General features: G+C 39.9%; 2 protein-coding genes across 5 annotated transcripts; one reads left to right on the forward strand and one right to left on the reverse strand.

Moving 5' to 3' along the window:
• Positions 1-27: 27 nt before the first annotated feature.
• pgs1 (phosphatidylglycerophosphate synthase 1) lies at positions 28-17,147 on the reverse strand. Of its 4 annotated transcripts, none has more exons than XM_081697849.1 (11): positions 17,020-17,147; positions 13,505-13,603; positions 12,757-12,958; positions 11,269-11,346; positions 10,966-11,062; positions 10,346-10,535; positions 7,964-8,142; positions 5,932-6,356; positions 5,710-5,785; positions 3,908-4,056; positions 28-2,925 (listed from the first exon to the last, which is right to left on the reverse strand). In XM_081697849.1, exons 3-11 carry the CDS (start codon positions 12,760-12,762, stop codon positions 2,806-2,808), a joined length of 1,320 nt encoding a protein of 439 aa, XP_081553975.1. In that variant the 5' UTR covers positions 12,763-12,958; positions 13,505-13,603; positions 17,020-17,147; the 3' UTR covers positions 28-2,805. The 4 variants fall into 4 exon arrangements, with proteins under 4 accessions (XP_081553975.1, XP_081553976.1, XP_026866246.2 ...); XM_081697850.1 differs by having other exon boundaries at positions 16,981-17,135; XM_027010445.3 differs by lacking the exon at positions 13,505-13,603 and having other exon boundaries at positions 17,020-17,141.
• A 1,125-nt stretch (positions 17,148-18,272) lies between these two features.
• Positions 18,273-21,931, forward strand: socs3b (suppressor of cytokine signaling 3b). The gene is made up of 2 exons (XM_027010463.3): positions 18,273-18,487; positions 19,362-21,931. The coding sequence occupies exons 1-2, from the start codon at positions 18,275-18,277 to the stop codon at positions 20,211-20,213; spliced, it is 1,065 nt and encodes a 354-aa protein (XP_026866264.3). The 5' UTR covers positions 18,273-18,274; the 3' UTR covers positions 20,214-21,931.
• The last annotated feature ends 3,482 nt before the right edge of the window (positions 21,932-25,413 follow it).

Raw genomic sequence — 25,413 nt, forward strand, 5'->3', positions numbered from 1 at the left:
CTATTGTAGAAAGGTGAAATAACCCACTTGAAATGACAACCAAACTTTTATTTTTTTAAAACATTACCTACTGAACTAAAACACATTTTTACAATGAAAATTAATACATACTCTCAGACTGCATGAAAGAATGAAATCTATTTTTTAAAGCTTGTATTGTTAGACCAATTGACCCACAGTCAAAGCTTTTCCAGTAGGGCATCAAAGTGTTTACTCAAGACAGCTTGAAAAAACTTCCATAACTTGCATATTGGTCTCCTTCAAACATACTAAACACTTACTGACTTTATAAATGAGATTTTAAAAAATCCACTGCTTCCACTAGTTTAACAACCTGTGGACAAATGTTCTATTCATACAGTCTTTCAAAAATACAAATAAAAAACTACTATTACCAATAAATATTCAAATAAACTGAAATGTAAACTGATTTTTATAGACTTTGATAAGTGTAATGTCCCCATGAACATGCTATAGCTTATCATCCATCAAATTCCTTTGTGAGGGTGAGGGATATTTTGACATTCTGTACTTAGTCTATGGTATAGTTAATTAGAATGGCTGACACATGAAGCCTCATACACTCCAAGTACAACAGATTAACTAGCACTCCAGGTGTGGAAGTCAGCATGTCACTGAATAAAAAAAAACATTTGTGATCATTTGTGTTTGTCTACATCAATGTTCAGGTTTAGTTAAGTGAACATCTTAAAAGATCAGAAAGGCAAACAGAAAGAACTACAAAAGAAACTATTTTTTTACTTACTACTTCAAGCAGTATCAATCAGCAACTATTTAAATGCACCTCCAAATTGACAAACGCTCAACCAGTGCATAGCAAATTGTTGAGAAATCAGTTACTGTTTAGAGCAGGATTTTAAAACCTTTTCTTACTAATCTCACAGGACTACTCCAATAGGGTTTAAATATGATCACAATAAAAAGTAACCATGTTTGCTTTAACCATAGTCCACTTCCCCAGAATCTTCCCAGTTCTCAGACTATGCCAAACCTTTTAGTTTTAATAGAAAGTTCCAATTTGCTGTGACCCATCTGTTACCTTTGTACTTTCGTTAACCAAAGACACACCAAATAAAAAAGACAATACTTCACATATAACACAGAAGAGTTGAGGTTACTATTAGTGACAGTTACAAGAGTGGCATTGTTGTATAAAGAAGCGATGGCCAAATTCAGCGTTTAAATAATTATCAAGCATGTTTTGGAATAAGGTTTATCTATAAAATAATTAATTTTTTTGGTGACAGGGGCTTGCAGTCTGGTGTGATTGCTGATGTTCATCTAAAGGAGATGATGCCTGCCATGTCTGTTATCTTCATCAGAGCCATTCCAGTGGACTGCCAGGAGACCAAGAACGTGTATGACCAAGACACGCATGTGTTTGGAACTTTAACCTAAAACCCGAACAAGTGGGTGCTAGCAGCTGTATGCCGACTTCTCAGTGTCTAGACAATGAACTCTGATTACATCAGTGTGCCTTTATTTTTACAGTTTACAATGACTAAATGTTGTGCTTGACATTTAACATGCTAAAATCTTAAATTAACAATTTTGCTCATATTTGAGACTGAAATTTAACTTAAAATATTACTTTTCTCCACATCCTTTTTTTGGCAACACTTTCATAAAAACAAAAAATATTAACTTCTACCAAAAGCATGATGCTTCATTATGGTCATTGACAGCAGGCACATTCACAAGGGGGCAGTCTAATAGCACTATTAAAAACAACTAACAAAAAAAATTATAAAAAGGTATTTCAGCACTTTAAGAATCAGAGACCATTTGTTTTTTTGTTGTTGTGGGGTCATCAATCAGCATATTTTTGAAAGGTTAGTACTTAAAAGTAAGCTTTAACTCTCATTCTTTGCTGTACTAATAAATATATAGTTTTTTGTGTTCTGTTTATTAAATAGAATATTACAACATGCCTTTTCACATAACCAGCAATGTGTTAGACTTTAGAGGGTTACAAACCCAGTGCTATTGTTGACTTAAAGAACTTTATCCATTGGACCACATATGTTCTAAATTGTGACTAAATAACCTATCTTTTTGTAATCTTCAAATGGGAGACAGTGCTAGTTCCTCTGAATCTCAATATTTAGCATTACAGACAGATTATGTCTGATTAAGTTGTTAGCAAGTGAGGCCTTAAGGTGGTCAATGACAATGCAGTTCAGTAGCTGAAGCATGATAGCACTGGAATAATGTATGACTGAGGCTGTGGTGCTGTGGTCTGGCCATGCTAGTTTGACACTCAACAATGTGATGGCCTTTGGGCTAGAAGAACCACTGCAGTGACAATGCACATTCTTAAAAACCCACTGTCCGCCAGCTTTGGGTTTGTTACAAGTATATTCATAGACATTTGGCATGTGCCCAGTAAAAAGAACTTCACAGAGAAGTCTAGAAACTGGAACATACTGATTGCTCCATTTGTGAACTTCATCCACAGAGATGGAGACTTTGGTCTCATTTGTTCTCCATCAGTTAGGTGTTGATGTTGACATCTGGCATAAATAACTATATACATTTATTTTACATGGATCCAAAGAACCTGGTCATTGAATACAATGTGGCATTCAGGTTTGAAATTCTTACAATAGCAAGGAATGTTGTTTCCTGCTCTGCATCTGGTTTAACTCATTAGTAAACTACCACACACTCATTGAATTAAATCAATGAAACTGTGGAGGGCAACCCTTCTAGAGAACTCCTGTATTTGATGAACCAACTTGGTTTGAACTGTAAGAAGTTCAGCAATTCAGGCAATGTGCATTCTCAGAAGAAGTTTTTAATGAGAGGAGTGATCAGCTTCACCCATAACTTAACATAGCGGTCAGGCTGCTTAAAGGTGGAGTGTGAAACCTCTGTGGACCTCTGGTACAACATCTCTTGCTCCTGGAGATGAGAGAGAGAGTAAACAAATGTAACAGATGTGAGTGTAATCACTTAAATATAAAAATGTATTACTTATTATTATTATTTATATGAATATTCAACATTAAACAAGTATGAAAAAGACTCAAAAGACTCAGTAACTTAAGCACCTGAGTGTTATTAGCATGAATTATCATGTGACTGTTACTGGCAGTCAAAAACACTTGACTGTTACTGGCAGTTGTGAGCAGTAATTAAAAGCATTATGCCTCAATGACTGATTGGAAATGGCAGAAATATTTAAAGATTATCAAGAGGGGGGGAAAAAAAGCATAGTTCATTGACAACTTACTGTGTTTCCAATCTTTGTCAAACTATTTGGTTTAAGAAAATTACTGTATAAATCAAATGTATTATTATTACTGCTGCTATTACTGGAAAGCAGTACAGTGAATGGAAACATCTACCTTCTACTTATTGGAGCTGAAGAAACATCTATGCTTAATTGTTCACATTTGTATACAAGCATCAGTGTTGATAATGTTGACTTCTGGACTGGTCTTTTGCCTACATTAGCCAATGTTTAGAATGTTGGTTAGAGGCGGAGTTTGGAGTGTTGACTCATCAGTGAACATTACTTGACTGACCTTGCAGTAAACTTACATAACCTCCATTTGATAAGAAGTGACAGGAAATTCAAGTCATCCATAGAGTTAAAAAGCCTCTGAACCCATTTATGGTTACTCAGGCTTTATTACCACTTGTATATGTTTCCCAGAAACATCATGTGGCCTTGGTCTAAGGATACTAAATGGTAAACTGCAGTGAGTATAATGGGCTTATTAACCAGCCTCAGCAAAAAATAAATAAGGGAAAGGTTGGGAGCACACTGTGTACCATCAATAAATGATTATACAAGACCCAATATGTATAAATATTTGCAATTAGTGAATTATTGTTCAAATTTAGGGTTCCATATTTCCATTATGAGAGACAATCTAACCTGGTGTAGTTGGGCCTGGAGCTGCTCATTCTCTGTTACTAGGGCAATCTGTGCCTCCAAATCCCTGTGTACTGAGCGATAGCCAAAATTGGGGGAGCCAATAAGAGTGAGACAAGGGCCGTCTTTCCCTTTAAGGTAGTACCACAAACCTGTGAGAAATGGAAGTGAGGTTTAATAGGCTAGTAAGAAATTAGAAGAGAAAAGAGGAAGAATTTGGAAGAACAGTCACATTAATCATTCTCATTGCACACAAACATGCATGAACATTGTTCCAATGAAGTCAACTAGTGAAAAACAGCATTTCAAAGAAATATTCAGATATGCTCTGCCCAGTCAGACAAGGTTACATGTGGTTTCTTGGAGAAAGCACAAGTGTTTCTAAGGTCTAGAGTCTGTGTGAGCATTACCCGGCTTAAACAGCATAATTTCAATTTGGCTACATTTCACTGCTGGCACAGGATTTGTGAACTTAAAACCACGTGGCCTCCATTCAGCTCTTACAGGAAACTCTGAATATGAAATATGATACCTCAGCATTTCAGAACAAACAGACCTTTCCATGTCTTCATTTCAAACGACAGAAGATTCACCAACAATATGCAGGGTGGTTTTTTTTTCCCCCAATTTATATCACAAATGATAAAACAAGAACAAAACTATGATGCAAAGACTTCAAACAAGGAAAACCTTGTCTTAGTTACACAAAGCCATCACAATGAGAACTATTTTGCCCTAAGGTAGCATTCTTTCTAGCTGAAGCTGAATATAAGGTTGCACAGCTGACGGGAAGAAACTTATTCCTCAGGATTTCCTTGTATGTACAAAACTATCAATTATGTATCTCAAAATGCCTTCAAGGTAATTGGAGTTCATCCAACCGTACTAGTTAGAGTTTTCATATCCATATTCTCTCTCTTCTCTCATCCTCACTTAGGTCAAGATGCTTATTGTCTTTTGCCCGGGGTGAATAGGACCAATGCAGGCCAAGGGCCAGCGTCAGAATGCCAGCTAATGGTCATTGATTCCTTTTCCTGCTCAAGAAAGGGGACCTCTGCACCCTGTCTATTCCCACTTCTGCTTCTCTGTTTACTAGAAATGACGGCATTGACAAGGCTTTATCTAATAAGCAGGACTTCTCAACAGGACCATGAAATTGAATTCCACTGATGCTGCCCATATTTACTGAACTCTGGCTCACTTTCTCTCACTCCTTGCTCTATTCTAGTCTCTGCTCTCTCACTCCTGCTTCTCTCTATCTCAGCTCCAGGTCAGAGAGATCTGTACAAAAATGTGTATTTGAGGCCATTTTGTCCATTGAGAATATTAAAAATATTCACGTCTTGAAACTGCATATGAAAATCATAATCATTTAGTTTAAGAAAAATAGCCTGGCAGTCACAGCTATGGAAAACATCAGGAACAGGAGGAGGAACAGGTTAATACTGATCCTTTTGGCTCCATTGTTGCTTTCAATTTGTCCTAATGGATGTCTCAGAAAAGTAAGGCTGAAACGCCTCAAAATTAAGGAAAAGCCAAAGAATCTGGTCTGTGCATTCCTTTGGTTTACAGAGAAAACACCAGAGCCTCAGTAGGCTGAAGCCGAGCGGGAAAGGATCAGAGGAGATCCCGGCAGCCCAGAGATGCTGGGAAACCTACCCCGTGCATTAAAAATGAGTTTTCCAGGTATCCTGAAGCGTCCATCGCAGGGTTTAATGGAAACCTAACCCCATGGTGCCTCTAATAATACAGTGTATTTAAAGGTGAAGGTGTAAACACAGGGCAGAGAGTCAAATACCACTCACCCTTGGCATGGAATGTCCAGTCGGGGCGATGGTACTCATGGAGTTGGACACGACCCTGTTGACCCAGCTTACACACCTGGTGGAAAGCAGCAGCAGTACTACATTTTACTACAAAAACAGGTTAAATAAAAGCTATTTATATGTACTGAACATGGCCCTAAAAACTTTATAGGGAGAAAAGATAAACCAATATCAGCAAATAATTAAAATAATCTTGCTTACTTTGCTATAGAATTGATGGGCAAGGTGGACATAAGCTTCGGGAATAGCGCCTGCCACTCCTTTAGCCCCAAAGAACCCGTTGACCTCTGGGGAAGCCATGAGGATGCAGTAGTCTGATGCCGCTCCCAGCACCAGCCTCATGTAAGCTTGTGTCAGGTTGAAGTAGCCAGATGTCAAGTAGACTGTAGCATCTTTGCCTGCTTCCATGAGCAGACGCTGCGTTACCTCCTCATCCAGCTGGATGCCCAAAGGCTTCATCTGCACAAGTGGGAAGAGCCAGGTGTCGCTATGCTCTTCTCCACCTTCAAATTCTGAGTCCGAGTCTCTCAAGTGCCCCAACTCCAGTAGCTGCTGCCGAGCCCTGGCCACACTTATCACACCCATAATTCGCTGATGTGCTGAGGATGAGAAGTCCACCCGATTACCTGGGAATCAGAGTAAGATGTGAAACTTTTGGATACATTGCTTCCAGTGTGAATAATCTTAGCATTAACATCAAGTGAAGAAGTATTGCAATAGCAAACAACTTTCAGCACTTTTAGTATTTTTTTTTTAAATTCAGCAGACTTGAAGCAAAATACAGTCCATTTCATGGCTGATGTAGATACATGTATTGAACACTGCCAATACTACATTTTCAGTTGAGGCTGTTGCTCATATCTAAGGATCTTGCAAATGCATAATCTTGCAAACCTCAGAGACATGGGTCAATAACTGCTGACCATCTGGAAAGCGCTCTGTCAAAGCCTGGCGCCTCTGCTAGACATAATGTGCCACAGTGAGTCATAGAAAGAGATGCAATCTGTAAATAATGAATTAGATTCTGTACAAAAGCGCTGTGTTTTCGTTACATACGGGCAAAACCTCCTGATCTGGGGCCAGTTTGGTTGTGCACTCCACAAGAAGGATGTGATGAGAATGATGTGGGAGAGGCTGATCGGAAGTCTGTTTGCTGTCTAAAGAAGGGAAGAAAACCCACAAATATGTGTGGAGCAAAACAAGCTGTGCTTTGATGGCAAAGACAGGGGCTTTCCCCACAGGCTGCAGACCAGCAACCCCAGGCCCTCGAAGCCTCTGAGGACCAAACACATCCAGTTAAGAGGGCCGTGGAGTTCAGCCGCTCTTACCGACAGGCAGGAGGATCCAATTACTGGATCTACACAGGCAATGAACTGCAGACTCAGCGGACGGACTTCTCAATGAAGCATCGCTCCAGTTTAGTGGGAGGAGAACTTGCAGGCTCTGCCTTCATCATGCCTCTGCATAATTATTTTTTCTTTTTACACTTAAAAGGCATGGGGGCTTGAGCGTGAACAAAGTCAGTAATGCAAGTCCACATACATGTTTTGACAGCATTTCATCCTACTTATGCCTATCCTTCATTTATAGATTCCACACTCTGCCCATCAGCCTCTCTCTCCCTGACATTACCACAGTCTCGACAGACTCCAATGAGGCCTATATTCCACCTTCCCGTCTTTCTCCCCTTTCCACTCTCCCTCCCTCTACAGATCATTTACCATCAGCAAAGTGACATCATCACTCTATTTCTGGGTTCTGTGACAAACTGTAGTCCCCTTCTGGAGTGGTTACATCATGGGCTGGTACTGGCTTTACAGTGCTGGGCGCTTGGGTTACGCGTAATCACTCACACCACTGTCCGTGATCCCCTCTGAGCCCACGAAGCAGTTGGAGTGTAAGACACACCACTTCTGGCACTGCTAAAACCAACATCTCTGAAGCCTGCGGCTATGGTCACAAACCTACAGCTATGGGGAAATGTGAAAAAGTGCAACATGGAAACAGCCGCTCAAGAATGACAAAAGGCAAGAGTTAGTGTGGGAGGACACAAGGGAGTGCCATGATGCATCAGTGAAGACAATCCAGAACTCAGTTGTGTAGCAGATGTTCTGATGAGTTGTCAGTCTTCTTAACACTTCCTCAATCACATGAAGGAATTCATGATCTAGATGGCATACTTGTTTACATACCTTCATCATTCTGTAACTGTTCAGTCAACACTATTACTTGCCTTTGTAGGGGTGCACCATTTCCTCCATCACATGGACAGTGTCATCATGCTCCAGCTGCAGTGAGATGTCACTCACAGCATGCACCAGCTCAGCAAAGAAATTGGCTACCTCTGCGCAGTCCTCCACCAACACATAACGGTCCTGCCGGTTAGTGAAGTACGATTCACTCAAATTGGCCCTGCAAGAGGACACAATACAAATGACCACTTCATGCTGACTCTATCCACTCACTGTTGTTTATCACTGTTTATCTCTGCACCCTACCTGAGGTTGTGTTAACTTTATCATGACTGGGTTGTATGGCAAATCAATAATACACTGACATGCTAAAAGTCATGCGAATGCAGTATGTAAATAGATTATGAAGTGGCATTGATGCCCACACCTGTATAAGTTGTGAGGTGTTATCTTGTGAGTGAGGCTGAAAACAGGCCAGAGTGCTCATGGCAAGATGACATGAATCATCAGAGTTCGAATGAGGTATGATAGTGGGTGCCAGACAGATGGGACATTCCATTTACAAAGTTATGTGGGCATTTAACATTCCTCGAGCCACAGTGTCAAGTGTACAAGGAATATGTCATAGAAGACATCACCTACAGGGGACAGAACAATGGCCACCCACGGGTGCTTGTGATCGTGACCACTGGTATCTGGCTAGAATTGTTCTTGTGAACAGACGAATGACTCTGGTAGAAACCACATCCACATTCAATGGAGGTGACATATACTGCAGGTCAGTGCAGCGTTCTTTAGCTTCCATGGGATATCAGAGCAGAAGACCCACCAGAGTGCCTCTGTTAAGAGAAGCCTCTGCACTATCGAGAGCATCCTCACAGGGAACATCACAGTCTGGTTTGGGAAGAGCACCAAGCAGGACAGACAAGCACTCCAAAGGGTAATGCATTCAGCAGAGCGCATCACTCATACGGAACTTCCTGACCTGCAGACCATCTATCACAAGCGGTGCCAGACCAAGGCCAGGAGGATTGTGAAGGACCCCACCCATCCCAACAATAGGCTCTTCTCTCTGTTCAGGTCAGGGAAGCGCTTTCGCTCCCTGAAGACCAAGACAGAGAGACTGAAGAGGAGCTTCTTCCCACAGGCCATTCAGGCCCTGAATCAGGGAAACTGATAAACTGTGGGGACCACCACCACGATGTAACTGTAAATATGTCAATTGTAAGCTGGAACTGTACATTGTGTACATACATATATACATATCCATATATACATTGTACATTGTGTATATCCATATTATACATATATTATACATACATTGTTAATATATTTTTGTATATATATATATATATATATATATATATATATATATATATATATATAGTTCCATATGCACCCCTGTTTTTTCCTCATTTTGGACAGAGCACTCTCAAACCATTTAACTGCGAGTTATACTGTGTATGACTATGTATGTGCTAAATAAACCAAACTTGAAACTTGAACTTAACACCACTACATTGGACACAGCACCTTACCTGGGCTTGTGAGGTTGCTAACTGTACTCTAGAGGACTCGCAACATGTGACATGATCCAATGAGTCATGGTACCAGTTGTTTCAGGGCTGTTGGTAGGGTTAGTATGTTGTGCAGACCCCATGAAGCCACGGACCCCAGTTGTCAACAAGGCACTATGCAGGTTAATGGTGGTTCTATACAGGTGTAGGATGTGTTCTCATAGCATGGTTTGGGTCCGACGGTCTGCCTAAACGCATCATTTACCAGTGCCTGCTACTTTTCACTGCTTGGTGACCATTCGCAGCCCTTCATGGACTTCAAGTACCTCCACAATGATGGGATATTACAGCAGGAAAATGCACTGTGCCACTGGGCCCAGCTTGTCAAGAATCGGTTTGAGGAGCATTCTGGAGAGTTCCGACAAACGGGGTGGCCTGCATGTTTGTCTGACATGAGCCTAATTGAGCATGTATGGCATGTGTTGGAGAGGTCTATTCACACATGTGATCCTGTACCTACAAATACCACAGAGTTGTGGATGGCTATTCAGATGGCATGGCTCAACATCCCTTCTGATGACTTCTGTCCACTTGTGGAATCAATGCCATGTTGAGTTGTTGCAATTTGCTGGGTTAGAGGGCATCCTACACGATACTAGCTTCTGTCCCATGACTTTTAACATGTCAGTGTATAATAAGAAACCTAAAGCAATAACTGAACTATGAAGCATACTTGAGGCAAAATATGCAATATTTGAAGAGTGGATGGTGCATTCAGCAGCATACAGAAACAAACATATTTAAGTGTAGTAAACTGAAATGTGCATGCATCTACTACAAGGCCTGTACTGTAGGTATCTGCAGTTGATGAGAAGTGGGTGTGTGCCTTTGTCTGACTGTCCATACCCACTGATAATGAGACTGTTGTCAAACAGGTAAGCTTTGATATGCTGCACGCCAATGGTCTCATTAAACCTGTCAGGAACAAAGAGGCGCAACAGGCCCCGCAGGTCTGGAGTGTGGTATAGAGCAACTCTCATTTGCTCCGGGTAACGTTGCAGCAAAGGCAACAGCATTGTACGTGAATTATTCTTTCCTGGAAAAGAGAAAGCAAATTCGCACATAATTCACCACCTTGACAGGGATATTTATGGCTTACATATTTATATATATATTGCATTAAAAGGGGATAACGTGACCCCTTAAGAGTTTGTTCTTCCTAGTACAAGAAAAGACCCTTTACAGTGGAATGTGCATGCAGTATGATGGAAGCATACTGCAAAATAAGCAAAGCAGATTATGTTATGAATTACACGCATGGGCCACAATCATTCCACAGAAAGGAAGTAGGGAACTTGGTGGGGATTTCTTATGCGCTTCTATTTCCTTCTCACCATTTCTCAGGAATACAGTCATAGTGCTCATGTTATAACATGCTAACAAGTGTACTGTGTACTTCAAACTGAAGTGGAGAGCAACATTTGGTCATAGAGAGCAGGAGAAATAACGTGAAGGACGACACTAGCCTCTGGATCCTCTGGTGTAGTCCAGCAGCACAGACACCTTTAAATCAGCAGCAGCCTCTTCCTGCGAGTGCTTGAGTGCCTCTTCTATACAGTCAACCTTCATGCAAAGTAAACAAAACAAAACAAAATAAAACAACAGAAAACTTGACCAGCTACTCTTGGCATGTTTATTAAGTTAACAAGCTACTGTCTGCATGTCAGCCTAATTTTTTTTTAATGTATCAGCAGTGGCTACCCTCATATATGTAACTCATATATGAAGTAGACCTTCACTGAAACTTGTAGTACATGAGGAAAACATACAAGATCTTGCTCTAGTGGTCCTGTGCCAAGATACAAGGAGGCCATCACCACTCGATGCTTGGCTGTCTTGATGCGTACCTGCATAAACACATAATGTAGCATATCTTTACCATGTTATTAAAATAAAACTTATTGTACAACTTAGTATTTTCTACAGTACACTGCTTGTCAGCTTGGAGGGGTTTTCAATTTTGTAGGAGACAAGATTTCCCAACTGAAAAATTATGGGACCTACGAGCACCGTGCATTATACAAATTACCTTACAAACTTTCATTAAAGATAATGCAAATAAAATGGGTTAGGCTGTTGAGAAGCTAGTTTATGCAGTGGCTATTAATTTTTTAAGTTTGCATGTTACCATGCTAGTGCCCAGCTGCCTACTAATGTTTCCTACACTGAAGTCCCATTCAAGGTTTTATAAGCCTTTCAAATACTGGGAATAGTGAAGTTAACCGCTTCACAAGGACTAACACTACAAGGGTTGTTATCAATGAAACATCCTATTAAACACATGCCTAGTGCATACAAAATTACTCTTTGGCAGTAACAAGCAAGAAATCAAGAACAGGCTTTATAATGACATCTGTGGTTACAAAGCCAACACTACATGAAGATTGCTTAAATGGCAATAAGATCAAATGATGTTAGCAGGTACGGAATATTATACTGTGATGAAAAGATATAAAATATCAGTGACCAGAAAGCCATGCAATCAGTAAAAATATCAGGCGTACTAACAAAACACAAAACTTTCATGGCTTGGAAATGAAACAGACACTAGTATCAGTTCACAAACTAGTCAGACAAAGTATGCAGTCGCTCAAAATGCCTTAATATCATATCATTTGTCAACAGATTAAATTAACAGAACAAATAAAAAAAACCTAGCAGCTATTAATTGTGGTAGTTATACTACGTAATACTCATTCAAATCCCAATTCATATCTGACAATCAAATAAAAACTAGGTTTCATAATACAGGAAAGATCATATTTCACTTTTTGCACACTATTTATATATTAACAATAGTGGTCAGACTATGATCAAATAAAATTCAGAACACTGTTTAATTCCTTAAATCACCTTCTGGCATGTACATTTACAGATAGTCAGTACATTTCCAGAAAATCTACAAACTGGACTGGATGTGATTTGGCTAATTCTGATAAATGGTTCTATAACTTGTTGCACACCTTTCTAGACCAGAAAATCAGCCTTTTTAAATATTGTACATTCAAACCTGTCTAGGCAAAACACACTCTGTTGGCAAATCAAGTATTGTAACCTTTCTGAGAAAAAGATGTGATAATAGCTTGACATTTGCTTTCCTTTTCTTTTTTTAGGTACATAAAGTCACAAAGCATATTCTCTGGCTGAATGGTAGGCCTTCACGTAATAATTAGTTTTAAAACAAAAAAAAGGCATAGGCCTACTAGTTATGGATCTAGCTTTCACACCCAGAAATATGCAGAGGCCAACACGCACACCTTCATAGCTTGATAGAACTCATCCGGGGAGCGGAGCACACGGATGCGACCCCCGGGCACCTTGAAGGCTGGAACATGGTCAGCAATCCAGTAGAAGCGGGAATGAAGCCCTTCTGCTCTAGTGGAGCCTGGCAGCCTGGAGCAGGCCAGTGGTGCAGGAGCTGCCCCGGCCAGAAGAGGGGGCAGGAGTAGCAGGGTGGACCTATGGGGCACCGCAAGAAGAAAACAAAAGACTAGGAGTTAGCAGAAGTCAGTCACAGGATCTCATACAGGAAGAGAAGCTTCCAACACAAGTTTAATCTATATACTATCTTTTTTTGCCATGAATCGAGCAGACTAAAGCTTTGCACAGAAATCTGTGAGGACGATAAATTTACATTGAAGTTAAATTCTGGCATTTCAAAAAATATTGCTGAGACAATGATGTCATTTCTGGTTAATTTCTTCTGTCACAATTACATCCCTATTTCATTTACATCACAATTTTTTTCCCCTATTTCAGTTCCTCCTGATGGCAGCAACGTTTGATAATTGTTTTTATGTATTTATTTGTCATCTTTTTGATGTATACATCATATAAATAATCAATAAATAATTGAAAGGATTGATCAGTTCCAGAACTGTGATAAAGCAGTCTGAGATGGAGGCCATATTACAAAGTAACTTGGTGAGATGGCACTTCTCCATGCTCAAACTCCAATGTACTTTCTGGAAATTCTATTGACTTAAAATAACAAAAACAAAGCACCTTTACTCAACCTTTTCACATATTCTCTTCCAGTAAAGTGAAATCACACTGTGAGATGCAGGTCTTAAGGCTTCAAGATCTTGCCAAAGGATAAATGTACTGTGAACACAGATGGGTCTTCTTAATACAATACTGATTATCCAACAGAAGCAATCCCACAACACATTGCCAGATCCTGCTGGGTCGGTGACAGCGGTTATAAAGAATGTCAGCATGTTGGTAAAATGGCAGTCCTAGACAACAGAAACCTCAGACACTCTAAATGTAATTTAATGCAGAACTGCTTCATTACAAAACATCTGGTAAAATACTAAGAGCTTGTATCAGATCCTTCTAAGTAAATGCTGATTTTGAGAGTAGACTCTTGGTGTTTACTGGGCAGAATATTACATATTTTGAAGCTACTACTATATTTGATTTTCTTCCAACACTTGATTATTTCAATATGCTCAACAACACAGTAGCAATGGTCCTTAAACAGAATAGCAAGTTCATTGCCAGAGGCTGCTGTATTCAGATGACAGGAGGGCAAGAACATTGCCTGTGAGAGACGGCATGAACACCACCTTTAAAGCCCTATACAGATTCACTGCTAAACACCAAGGTTATCTTAAGTTCTACATACCCCAATTCCAGACAATGTTTTTCTTAGCTGAATTGACTCTCACCACACAAGTACAATTCCTTCTACAAACAGAAATTGGGAGGCATCTATTAGACCAGCATGCAAGGAATCAATCACCCAGCACAGATGGGAGATACCCCAAAAGCAAATAAATAAAATGCAACAGAACACATGAGTGAATGGTTCTGTCTATACTTTCAGTTGATATTTTAATATTTACTCTCTGAAATCTGATCATTGGTGTTGGGCAGTATCTACGTAACTGGCATATGACAATGTCTACAGGAAAACATTGTTAAGGACGAGAACATGGCTGGAAGAAGGGTGTAGTGAGGCATTTTTAGATACTTTTTTCAATAATTATTAAATTAATGACATTAATTACTATTAGTTAATTGGGTCCTTGCAATTAAAAACCATATATGTGACATTTTTAATCACTTAAATGTTCAATGACATTGTTTAAAAACAGTTGATTACACAGAAAAAGGGAAATAGCTGATAGTTCATTTCACTGGAAGGACTCAAGACTCATTAAAATACATATTCATCAGCTCTATGGCTCAAATTAATCTCCAGGTATGTGATAAATATAGTTTTCTAGATTATAGCAGAGACAATGGAATTATAGCAGGCAGGGTATAATCCCTGATGTCATGGTGGTACGTCAAAACACTGGCTCAACATCAAGAAGTCTCTCAGTCCCTGATGATGACATTGTCTATCAGCCCAAATTTACTGGTCAGTGTAACTGGTTCACAATCAGAACAAAGCAGCATGCATTTTCCATTTCAATATAGTCACTGCAAATGCATGCATGCCACATGCTGTGCCACAGGTAATTATGACAAATTATTAGATAATTCCAATGAATGACATGCCTTCTGACAGCAGATTCAGATTGCATTCTGCTACCATATTCCATCACAATGTAAACACCACTACCAATTAGTTTATACATGCACATACCTGTTTTTTATGCATTATAACTCAAAATGCCCAGATGATGTCCAGACATTTGTCAATATCAGTATATTTGTCAATATAGTTCAGTGAAGTAGTGCAAAAAGTCTAGACAGGCCAATCAAGATATTGTTAACTGATATTACACTTATACCCTCCCCACTTTTTTAACCAGCCTGTGTACTCAATTGCTACAGGCATGCTTCAGCAACCCAGTTAACATGGTAAACAAGCAAACAAAACTAAATATATGCTTACGAGACATGTTTTTTGTTTTTTTTTACCATTCTGAAATTTGTTTTTTAAACTGCTTAATAGATTGTCAGCTTTAATTGAAACGTATTTTCACCCATATGTGATAAATGACTGTGGCACTCATTCCAATCTTAACCATAGGTATTGCTTATTCTCTAGACTCTATAAATGGTTCGTGTCTGACAACTCTGAGATAAAAGAATTGCAGATGGAAGTGAACATAAGCAGTACAACCAAGAGAACATATAATAAAGACATGCCAACTGCTTGACATCGCACAATGAGGTTGAAACCTGTGATGACTCTTGCAGAAAGATTACTTTACGATGACAACAGATTCCTTTCAGTTATCTAGAAAATCCCTCAAGATACAGACCCAGAGACAGAGGGAGAAAAACCATATATCAGAAGACCACACTTCCATAATGTCAGTCACCCAAGATACAAGTCACTAATATGTGTCAAGAACAGAATGCAGCAGTTTGCTTAATTCAATCAATTTATACAATATATAACTAACAAAATTATCTGGAAAATAAGAGTGGCCCACAAAAAAAGGAACTGCCATGATTCAAACCTTTACACTTTACATATAAAACACAGCAAAGAGAGAACTATGATAGCAACTAGGTTTGCTGTTTGTATTACTACTGGTTTCACTTCACTTATCTTCACCAGTGATATGGCTGCTGTGGGGAACAGCAGGTTCTCTTCTCAATAAGAATCATGGCTGATCAAATATAACCCAATGTATTAGACTAATGCAGGCAGGACAGTGACACCAAACAGACCACTGCAAAAAAGTCCAATCTAAACTTAACCAAGCATGCACTTCACATGCTGAAGACTGAAGACTAAAAGGTTAAGCACAAACTAAAGATGGCTGCAGTCCCAAAAGAGCATCATTCAGAAGCAACCCTGTGAAGAATAAAAACAAATCTTCCTGCCCGCAATTGAGCTCCCTGTACACATTGTATTGGGTGTATGATATTTAACAGTGCTATGCAGGTACATGGTGTTGACTTTTGCTCTGTGGGACTACATCAGGATCATGTTACACTCTACTCTTGAAGAAAAAACCATTTCAAGCAGTTGGTTATGTTGCAACAAATTATGAGTGATTATGAATTAAGATGAATGAATATTCCAACAAAGGGAATGGTTATAAGAGGAAAATCCATGATAGGGCAAGTCCAACAGACAAATGTTAGTCTTTCTTATCTTAACAGACTCTCATGAGTCTATTAAACAAAAAACCAAGCATACAAACAGATAAAGCCTAAACACAGCGTAATTTTATTTTGGGCTGTTAAACTAAATGATAATACTCATGTAGCTACAGTTTGAATTGATAAGTTTTCTAAAACATCCTATTAGCGAGCCATAGTAGCATACAATTGTTAGTGCAGTATTTCACATAAAATCGATCAGTAATTAGAATAAAAAACTGAAATAAATGTTGTAAGTTCACGTCAATAAAATGTGCTAAAACCAATTTGGTGTTGAGGTGGTTAACCACACTAGACAGAACAATGCAGCACGTTAGCTACTAAGCTAGCTAGCGGTAGCCACAATATACGACAACGACCTAGCAAAATATCACGTTTCCTTGCGAAGCTGTCGGTTAATTTACTTCTGTTTCCCAATTTGAATAGGCGTAGTCTGAATTTACCCTCTGATCTTGTCATGTTTCCTAAATAGTCTGTCCGAAAGTTTAGAGAATACTCCAAAGACAGCAGGAGTATAAACAAAGTTCACAAGTCTCCTCCAAGTCATGGGCGCCGCCATTTTTTCCTAAGCCTTTTTGAACACTCGAAACTTTATGTTTATGACATTAGGTACATGAGACGAGCGTCAGAAGCCCATCAGTGTGGCTACACTTTACATATTATTTAATTGTCCTGGACATTAGAGTAGAAATTACATACACACTGTCATATTTCCATGTGAGAATAAAATAGGATTTTATATCCTTGGCGAATGCGTTCTACAATTATGCATTTGCTAAGTAAGCATATTTTAGGCTATTTTGATCTTTAAAGATAATATGCTTCATGACATCACAGTATGTTTATCAGCTGTACACATCATTATAACTGGTTATTTATGGATTTTAAACGTATGAACCACCCGGTCTCTTACTTCCGTCTTTACCCTATAGATGGCGTACAGGGCAGTACACCAAGTGAGCATGCATACATTCTAGGCATGGTGACCGTGAGCATTTTAGTTAATTTCAAGAAAGCTGGTTACGACACAAATTATTATTATTATTATTATTATTATTATTATTATTATTATTATTATTATTGTTATTATTATTATTGTAATGGTAATTATATGTAATGGTAGCTATTGCATGTAAAGAACATGATTACTGGTGGCTGGCTGCGTGTTAACGCGTCGACTAATTTTAGGCATTGCAAAAATTGTCTTTTAAAAGCGTTTTATTTGCGGTCATCCGAGGGTATGTAGGCAGCTAGCTAATTCTGCAAGGGCTCTTCAACTTTTTTTACCTTGTAGCCTGACGGGGAAGGGGGAAGGGAGGACTCCGAATACCAGGAATCGTCCCGTAGAAAAAGGTCACGCTGATTATTTATTGGCAGTCCGCCAAGAGAGTGAGAGAAAGCGTGTGTGTGTGTGTGTGTGTGTGCGTGCGTGTGTGTGTGTGTGCGTGTGTGTGTGTGTGTGCGTGTGTGTGTGTGTGTGTGTGCGTGTGTGCGTGTGTGTGTGCGTGTGTGCGTGTGTGCGTGTGCGTGTGTGTGTGTGCGTGTGTGTGTGTGCGTGCGTGTGTGTGTGTGTGTGCGTGTGTGCGTGTGTGTGTGTGCGTGTGTGTGTGCACGCGCGCGCGCGCGCGTATGTACGTGTGTGGTTGCTTACTGGAAAAACGGAGGGGTGGAGCCTTTTAGAAATATCAGGCTCACTCGATGAAGAGAACAGTACTTCCACTACCCCTCATCGGGGGGAGACGTGAGAGGGTGCTCAAAGTGAATACAAATTGTCTGACACGAAACCTTTTACAAGACCATCACTTTACAAACGCATTTTACAGCGTAGACTATATAAAAGGATCACACAAGAAGCTATATAGTTCTGTGTTTAAACGCAAGTTCAAGATTCGGTCGGATAAGACTTTCAAGGTAATTATAACCGTTTCGTTTATTATGTCCATTTAGAAATTATGCTGTATGCAAACCATATAAAAGCTCTGTACACCTAATCCGTGATGCATATGGCAGTCCATTGCAATGCATTTTGTGACGAACCGCGCGTGATTTGTATTGGCGTGTTAGATTTACTCATCTCTTAGGCGCCGGCAGTGAGATGTTACCAGCTGATTTTGAGTTACGGAAAAGCGCATCGATGATCAGCGATTGCCTTCCTAAAATCTGCCTTTGGGTGAAGAGTTCACTAGAGTAATATCCTGATTCTCCTGAATATGCTGAAAAAAAATAGCATTTTTCATTTATAGAAGGAAAGATGTTCGGTTGCCTTTCCATGCTTTTGTGTCAGGGTGTATTTATAATGCAACACGAGAAAGAGGCCTTTGGATATGAATGATGAATCGGGTCATTCACAATAAACAATAAATGAAGAACTTCATTCACATATCTTACTTTTCAAAAGCCCATGTGCGATCGAAGTGTTGCCTGGATTAGGTGTTCATAGCAGAGCAGCAACTAAAAGTTTCTCTTGCACACCAGTTACCGTGTGTGTGTGTGTGTGTGTGTGTGTGTGTGTGTGTGTGTGTGTGTGTGTGTGTGTGTGTGTGTGTGTGTGTGTGTGTGTGTGTGTGTGTGTGTGTATTAGACACTGCAAGTTACACTGTGGAATATACATCTACACATACACAGTGTTCCCTGTTCATGAATATGTCCCATTTAAATTTTAATCTGAATTGAACAGATAACATCAGAGCTGGCACCAAGAAGTACTCAAACATCTGTCATGCATCTACTGCTGTCTGCTGTGCAAATACTGATACATTTTCCTCTCTTTTGCTTTTTCATTTAGCTGTTTTCCATACCCATTGAAATATTATTGCTTCTGGATGTTGAGGAGGCGACGAAGCTCTGGTCTTTGTTTTGCTGCTCCCTGGTGCATGTGCACCCTGGCTGGGACGGCCCCTCGGCCCTGGACCCCAAGCACCAGCGGAGGCTGGGCGGGACAGGGCGCAAGCAGAGCGCCATGGTAACGCACAGCAGGCTTGATAGCGTCATGAGCAGCAGCCCCTTTCAAAGCGGAGTGTGCCGGCCCCACCACCGCTTCAAAACGTTCAGCTCCAGGGCCCAGTATCAGATGGTGCTGGCGGCTGTGCGGAAACTGCAGGAAAGCGGTTTCTACTGGGGTGCCTTGAGCGGGAAGGAGGCCAGTTCCCTGCTGAATGCAGAGCCTCCTGGCACCTTCCTGGTGCGTGACAGCTCGGATCACCAACACTTCTTCACCCTCAGTGTGAAAACAGCCACGGGCACCAAGAATCTGCGCATCCAGTGTGACACCTGCTCCTTCTTCCTGCAGACGGACCCCCGGAGCTCACAAGCAGTGCCCGTACCACGCTTTGATTGTGTCCTGAAACTCGTACACCATTACATGCCCTCTGCTGAAGGCGCAGGGGCTGCATCTGTGGCACAAGCTGCAGTGGACAGTGTCAGGGGCAGCAGTGCAGTGGATGGGAGTACATACTTTATCTACTCTGGAGGAGAGAAAATCCCACTGGAGCTGCTACGGCCTCTGGCCTCCAGCATGTCTACACTGCAGCACCTCTGCCGCAAGACTCTCAATGGCCACATAGACGTGTCCACTAAACGGGACCAGCTGCCTCAAACGCTCCAAGAGTTTCTACATGAGTATGATGCGCCCATCTAATAATCACCACATAGTTCTGGAGCACAGAGGCAGAACCAGGTTTGTCTTCAGATGTACTGAACTGCTTGAGCAGTCGTGGAATTGACCAGCAAAACCCCATATGAAGCTGGAGTGCAGGGCAGTATTGTGAACTCTGGAATTTATTAAGGGTCTGAGTGAACTGCTCTGAAACATTTTCAGCATCTATCAGTATTGCTGGCCAGCTGTGGCCTACTGTGCCTTTGACCGCTATAGTGTGAACTTTGGCAGACGGCTGCTGTGTGATGGACAGCACAAAGTATGTACTCGCATGCAACGGGACAAACTGTTGAACTGACAGCAGAGCAGCCATGGACAGGAGTAAGCAGAGGTGACAGTTATATCTTTTTGCCTCCAACTTTTAGTTTCCAGGTTCATTTGGAAAACATGGACCTTGTTGAAGATTAACACAAGTGATAGATAGTCAGTACAAGGGTTAAGCGTGCTGCTATGGGATTCTGCAGCATTTTGCTATAGGAAAAAAAGCTCAGTCACTCTGTTTCATCCCCAGATGACATTTTGACTATGCTGAAAGGAGAGTTCTGGCCACATGTGTTTAAAGGAGTGCTCAGAGCTGGTTGTTTGCAGTAACATATACATTTCCACTGAGGCTTGCCAAGTGTAACTGCCTCATAAGTAGGCATGCAGTGGCCAAGGGGGCAGTTACTCACTACTGGCACTGCTGTGTCAACAATGGCCACCGTGCCCGGTCACAACACAAGACTGACGCTTGAAAAAATAAAAAGAATTTGATACGGAAGGATCAAAGCAGACAGGAGAGACCTGTTACTACAGGCGGTTTCAGCCCCCGGCTCGCTCTGAAGGAAAACTCAGTGGACTGTTGTAACTATGCCCTCGACAGCCAAGGCTTTGGTTTTGCTGGGAAATGGCAGATGATTATAGATCAACATGCTGGTGATGAAATTACAATACAGTGCAAACTTCCAAGAGTTGACAGTTAATGTGCTGTGAAACAAAGCCAAGCACAGTATGCAACACCCTTATTTGCTGATCCTGGAGTTTGACATGGAGGATTATGTTCCTCTAAAAACAGAGGAACATGTTTGTTCTGTATGTGCTAATGAGAAATATGTCATGCCTCATATTGCCCATTCAATAACAGTAACATAGTGTTTCTTTCAACAGGACATGCTGTCTACAGTTAAATGAATGTATTGTGAGTCAATGGAAGGGCTTATGGTTCCACTTGTACTTCTTGCTTTTTTGTATTTTGACAAATTGAGAAGCTGTTTACATGTGTCACCACAAGAGGACAACATGTTTTGTACTCTGTCTTTTATAAAGATGTGGCATCTTAAGGTCTAGTCTAATGACCCAGAGTGCAAGCTTGAAAATCTGAAAACAAAGGCATTACAACAGAAAATGCAGCAAGGAACTTTGCACATATTTATATTTATAAAATATTTCAATAATTTATATTAAAGAGTAATATTTTTACAAAATAGATCTTACTGTGTACTTTAAGTTCTTGAGGAAATGCATGCAAATTTTTTATTCATCAGTCTATTACAGATGATAGTATATATGGTTTAACTAATCCTTTTTTCACTTAAGCATTCTGTGTAAAAAATACATTTCCCCTCTGCTACACACACATACACGCTGATGGAAATACCACACCACAACTCTCTCTCTCTTTCTCTCTCTCTGTCATAAACAAAGGCCTGAAGTTCACCTTTTTCAACTCTTTCATGTTTTGTTTGCGTGCTCACAGGATGTCACCTTGTGCATTCTCTTCAGCTCAAAACCCAACTCTGTGCCTCCTCTCACCTCAATGTTAATAACTTCCTTTATAGGTTTGTCCCACATCATATCAAACTCTTTAAAGAAATGTGTAATCAAATCATGAAATCAGAATGAAGCAGTTCTGAAAACATTAAATATGTCAAAAATATTTAACTATTGTTACAGATGACCTCCTTCCATCTGTCAAGTGGTAATTTACCACTGCATTTAGATGACATAGAGATGTTTATACTCTGTTCTCAGGTTCAGATTCCAAGATATACAGATCTTGGCACTTAACAATGTCTCACTGATTACCAACTCACAGACTGATTATATTGCACTGTAAGTAAAAGCTGTTATCAGATTTCCTTTCACACTGTAAAATTAGCAGTTAAAAAAACACAATTTAAAAGCAGAATGAAATGCAATTTATAGTCCTGAATGAATTCCAAAGTCAAGCTAGATGCATTAAATGGTAAGATAATCTATTTGAGCAACGTAGCAAATCAGGTTAGCAAAAGAATAGTTTTGCTTGACTATAAAGGGGTTATTTCCTTTCACAAAACTGAACAACAGTTAGCAATTGCTGTTGTTACAACACTATCATAGACAAGTGCTTCTGAGAGGATTAAATCAATAGAGTAATTAATTGCATTGTTTGTTTGTATAGTCTCAGTTTACCCACACAATCATCAAAGCATTACTTGCTCTGTGTACGCATCAGTAACATAGAGACAGTAAGAAGGTTTGCATTGGCACTAATTTGATTATTAAATTGGAGAAAAACAGTGCTTGATACACCAGTGCAAATTTACTTGGTTCAACCATTTTAGAGAATTACTGTCAGAAATATTACAAAGGATTTTAGAAGATTACTGTCATAAATATTATAAAATACATTCATAATGTTCCATGATATTAAGGTCCCTTCCAAGCAGGTAAGTAGTAATACCAGTTAAATAGGGTCTCTTCACACTTCATTTGTAAATAACTTTTACCATTGAGTATTGTACAATAGGGCAATATAGTCAATCTTTTTGACTATATAGTCAATCTTTTAAGAACTATCTAAAAAAAGACGAGTCTATTTGATGTCCTCTTCTTTTGGACGTTACAATAATAATTTTAATAACGTTATAACATTAATTGAATATAGGCCGAAACTGGTAAATGCAGAATATACACATTTGTAGTGGACAGTGGTCATCAAAGTAATCAAAGGCTAACAATAGGTATGTGTGTGTGTGTGGGTGTATGTGTTTGTTTGTGTGTGTGTGTGTGTGTGTGTGTGTGTGTGTGTGTGTTTGTGTGTATGTGTGACGGAGTAGCATTTAAGTCTTTTTATTTATCTAAAACCATCTTTTGATAAATCCTGTAATTCATTAATCCTCTATCTGAAATATTTGAATATCCTATATCATCATGACCCTCATTTTACAAAACTATTGTAACACCATATAGTTCATTTAAAGGGTAACACATGTATGTTCTGAACACACAATGCTCTCTGAAGGTTTGAAGAACACACAGTGCTCTCTTAGTCTTGATGGCTAACGCTAACACCTGATACTGAACTTGAATCTATTAGTGTGTTATTCTGTTCATTATTGTCACTACTGCCAGTGCTTTAAATTTGAACATAAACTGCAAGGTTGGTGAAAAGCAAAGCTAGTGAAGCAGTCTAGAGCCAAATTGTGCTCCTGACTGCGGAACAATCCCAGTGCTAATCATCAGTTACTAGGCTGGTTCAGGGTTTTGGATCACAGCTAATGAAGGACATCTTTCCGAAATGTCCTGATGCTCTGGAGAACCCCTCCCTCTCTCTCTTGCAGTAAAGTAAATATAGTTTCCAGAGAAACAGAGGCCCTTTATCAGCTGTGCAAATGAGGTGCTTCTGAATTAGTACAACAATTTACAACAATTTACAACAATTTTGAATATCTCTACATGTTGTACTACAGTACATTGCAGCTACTCACCTAGAATCTTCTTCAGATTTATATACACAATTATTAGGCAAAAGCATATTTTCCAACACCAAGTCATATAAACTTGAATGCTTATTGGACTTAAGTGTATCAGGTGATGTGTATTTGTATAATGAGGGAGAGTGTGGCCTAAGGAGATCAACACCCTATACCACAGAGTGCATCATTATTAGGCAGCTTCTTTTCCTCAGGCAAAATGTACTAAAAAAGAGATTTAACTAACTCCGAAAAGTCAAAAATTGTAAAAAGTCTTTCAGAGGGATGCAGCACTTTTTAATTTTTAAGATAAGATATTGGGGTGTGATCACAGAAACATTAAATGTTTTGTTGCAAATAGTGAACAGGGTCACAAGAAACGTGTAGAGAAAAAAAAAGGAGCAAGTTAACTGTCTATTTGAGAAGAATCAAACGTGAAGTGACCAGGTACCCATTATCCTCCAGTGCTGTCATATTCCAGAACTGCAACCTACCTGGAGTGCCCAGAAGTACAAGGCGTTCAGTACTCATAGACATGGCCAAGGTAAGGGAGGCTGAAAACCAACCACCACTGAATAAGACACATAAGGTGAAACGTTAAGACTGGGCCAAGAAATATCTAAAGACAGATTTTTCAAAGGTTTTATGCACTGATGAGATGAGAGTGACTCTTGATGGACCAGATGGATCAGCTCGTGGCTGGATCAGTAACGGGCACAGAGTCCCACTTCAACTCAGACACCAACAAGGTGGAGGTGGGGTACTGCTATGGGCTGGTATTAAGATGAGCTAATTGGAACTTTTCAGGTTGAAGATGGACTCAAATCAACTCCCAAACCTACTGCCAGTCTTTAGAAGACACTTTCTTGAAGCAGTGGTACAGGAAAAAGTCTGCATGTTTCAAGAAGACCATGATTTTCATGCAGGACGATGCTCCATCATATGCATCGAAGTACTCTAAAGGCCTTAAAGATGAAAGAATAATGACATGGCCCCCTTCCTCACCTGACCTAAACCCTATTGAGAACATGTGGGCCCTTCTTAAATGGGAGAATTACGGTGAAGGAAAACAGTACAGCTCTCTGAAGAGTGTCTGGGAAGCTGTGGTTGCTGCTGCGCAAAAAGTTGATTGTCAACAGATTAAGAAACTGACAGACTCCAAGAATGGAAGGCTTATGACTGTTATTGAAAAGAAGGGTGTTATATCGGTCAGATTTTTTTGAAATGTCAGAAATGTTTATTTGTAAATTTTGAGTTGTTTGTTTATTATTCTCACTTTAACAGATGAAAATAAACAAGTGAGGTGGGGAAAATGTCTGTTTTTCATTTAGTTGCATAATAATTCTGCACAGTAATAGCTGCCCAATAATTACACAAACATAGATATTCTCCTTTTACATTCTGTCACGGACTGCTCCGCTTGCCACTGGTCACGTGGTTCGACCCCGCTCCCCCCGCGTGCAGTGGGA

Source organism: Electrophorus electricus, chromosome 15 (assembly GCF_041902795.1).
Source record: "Electrophorus electricus isolate QZ-2024a chromosome 15, ASM4190279v1, whole genome shotgun sequence".
In the NCBI taxonomy this organism is placed as follows: domain Eukaryota; kingdom Metazoa; phylum Chordata; class Actinopteri; order Gymnotiformes; family Gymnotidae; genus Electrophorus; species Electrophorus electricus.

Excerpts from the sequence above, each read along its gene's own strand:
- pgs1 (XM_027010445.3), bottom strand. The coding sequence starts at position 17,135 with ATGGCGGCGCCCATGACTTGGAGGAGACTTGTGAACTTTGTTTATACT. Across the intron at positions 10,536-10,965 it reads CTACACCAGAGGATCCAGAG|GAAAGAATAATTCACGTACA; the intron begins GCTAGTGTCGTC and ends TCTCTTTTCCAG. Across the intron at positions 2,926-3,907 it reads TCCAGGCCCAACTACACCAG|GAGCAAGAGATGTTGTACCA; the intron begins GTTAGATTGTCT and ends TCTCATCTCCAG.
- socs3b (XM_027010463.3), top strand. The coding sequence starts at position 18,275 with ATGAAGAGAACAGTACTTCCACTACCCCTCATCGGGGGGAGACGTGAG. Across the intron at positions 18,488-19,361 it reads GGTCGGATAAGACTTTCAAG|CTGTTTTCCATACCCATTGA; the intron begins GTAATTATAACC and ends TTTTTCATTTAG.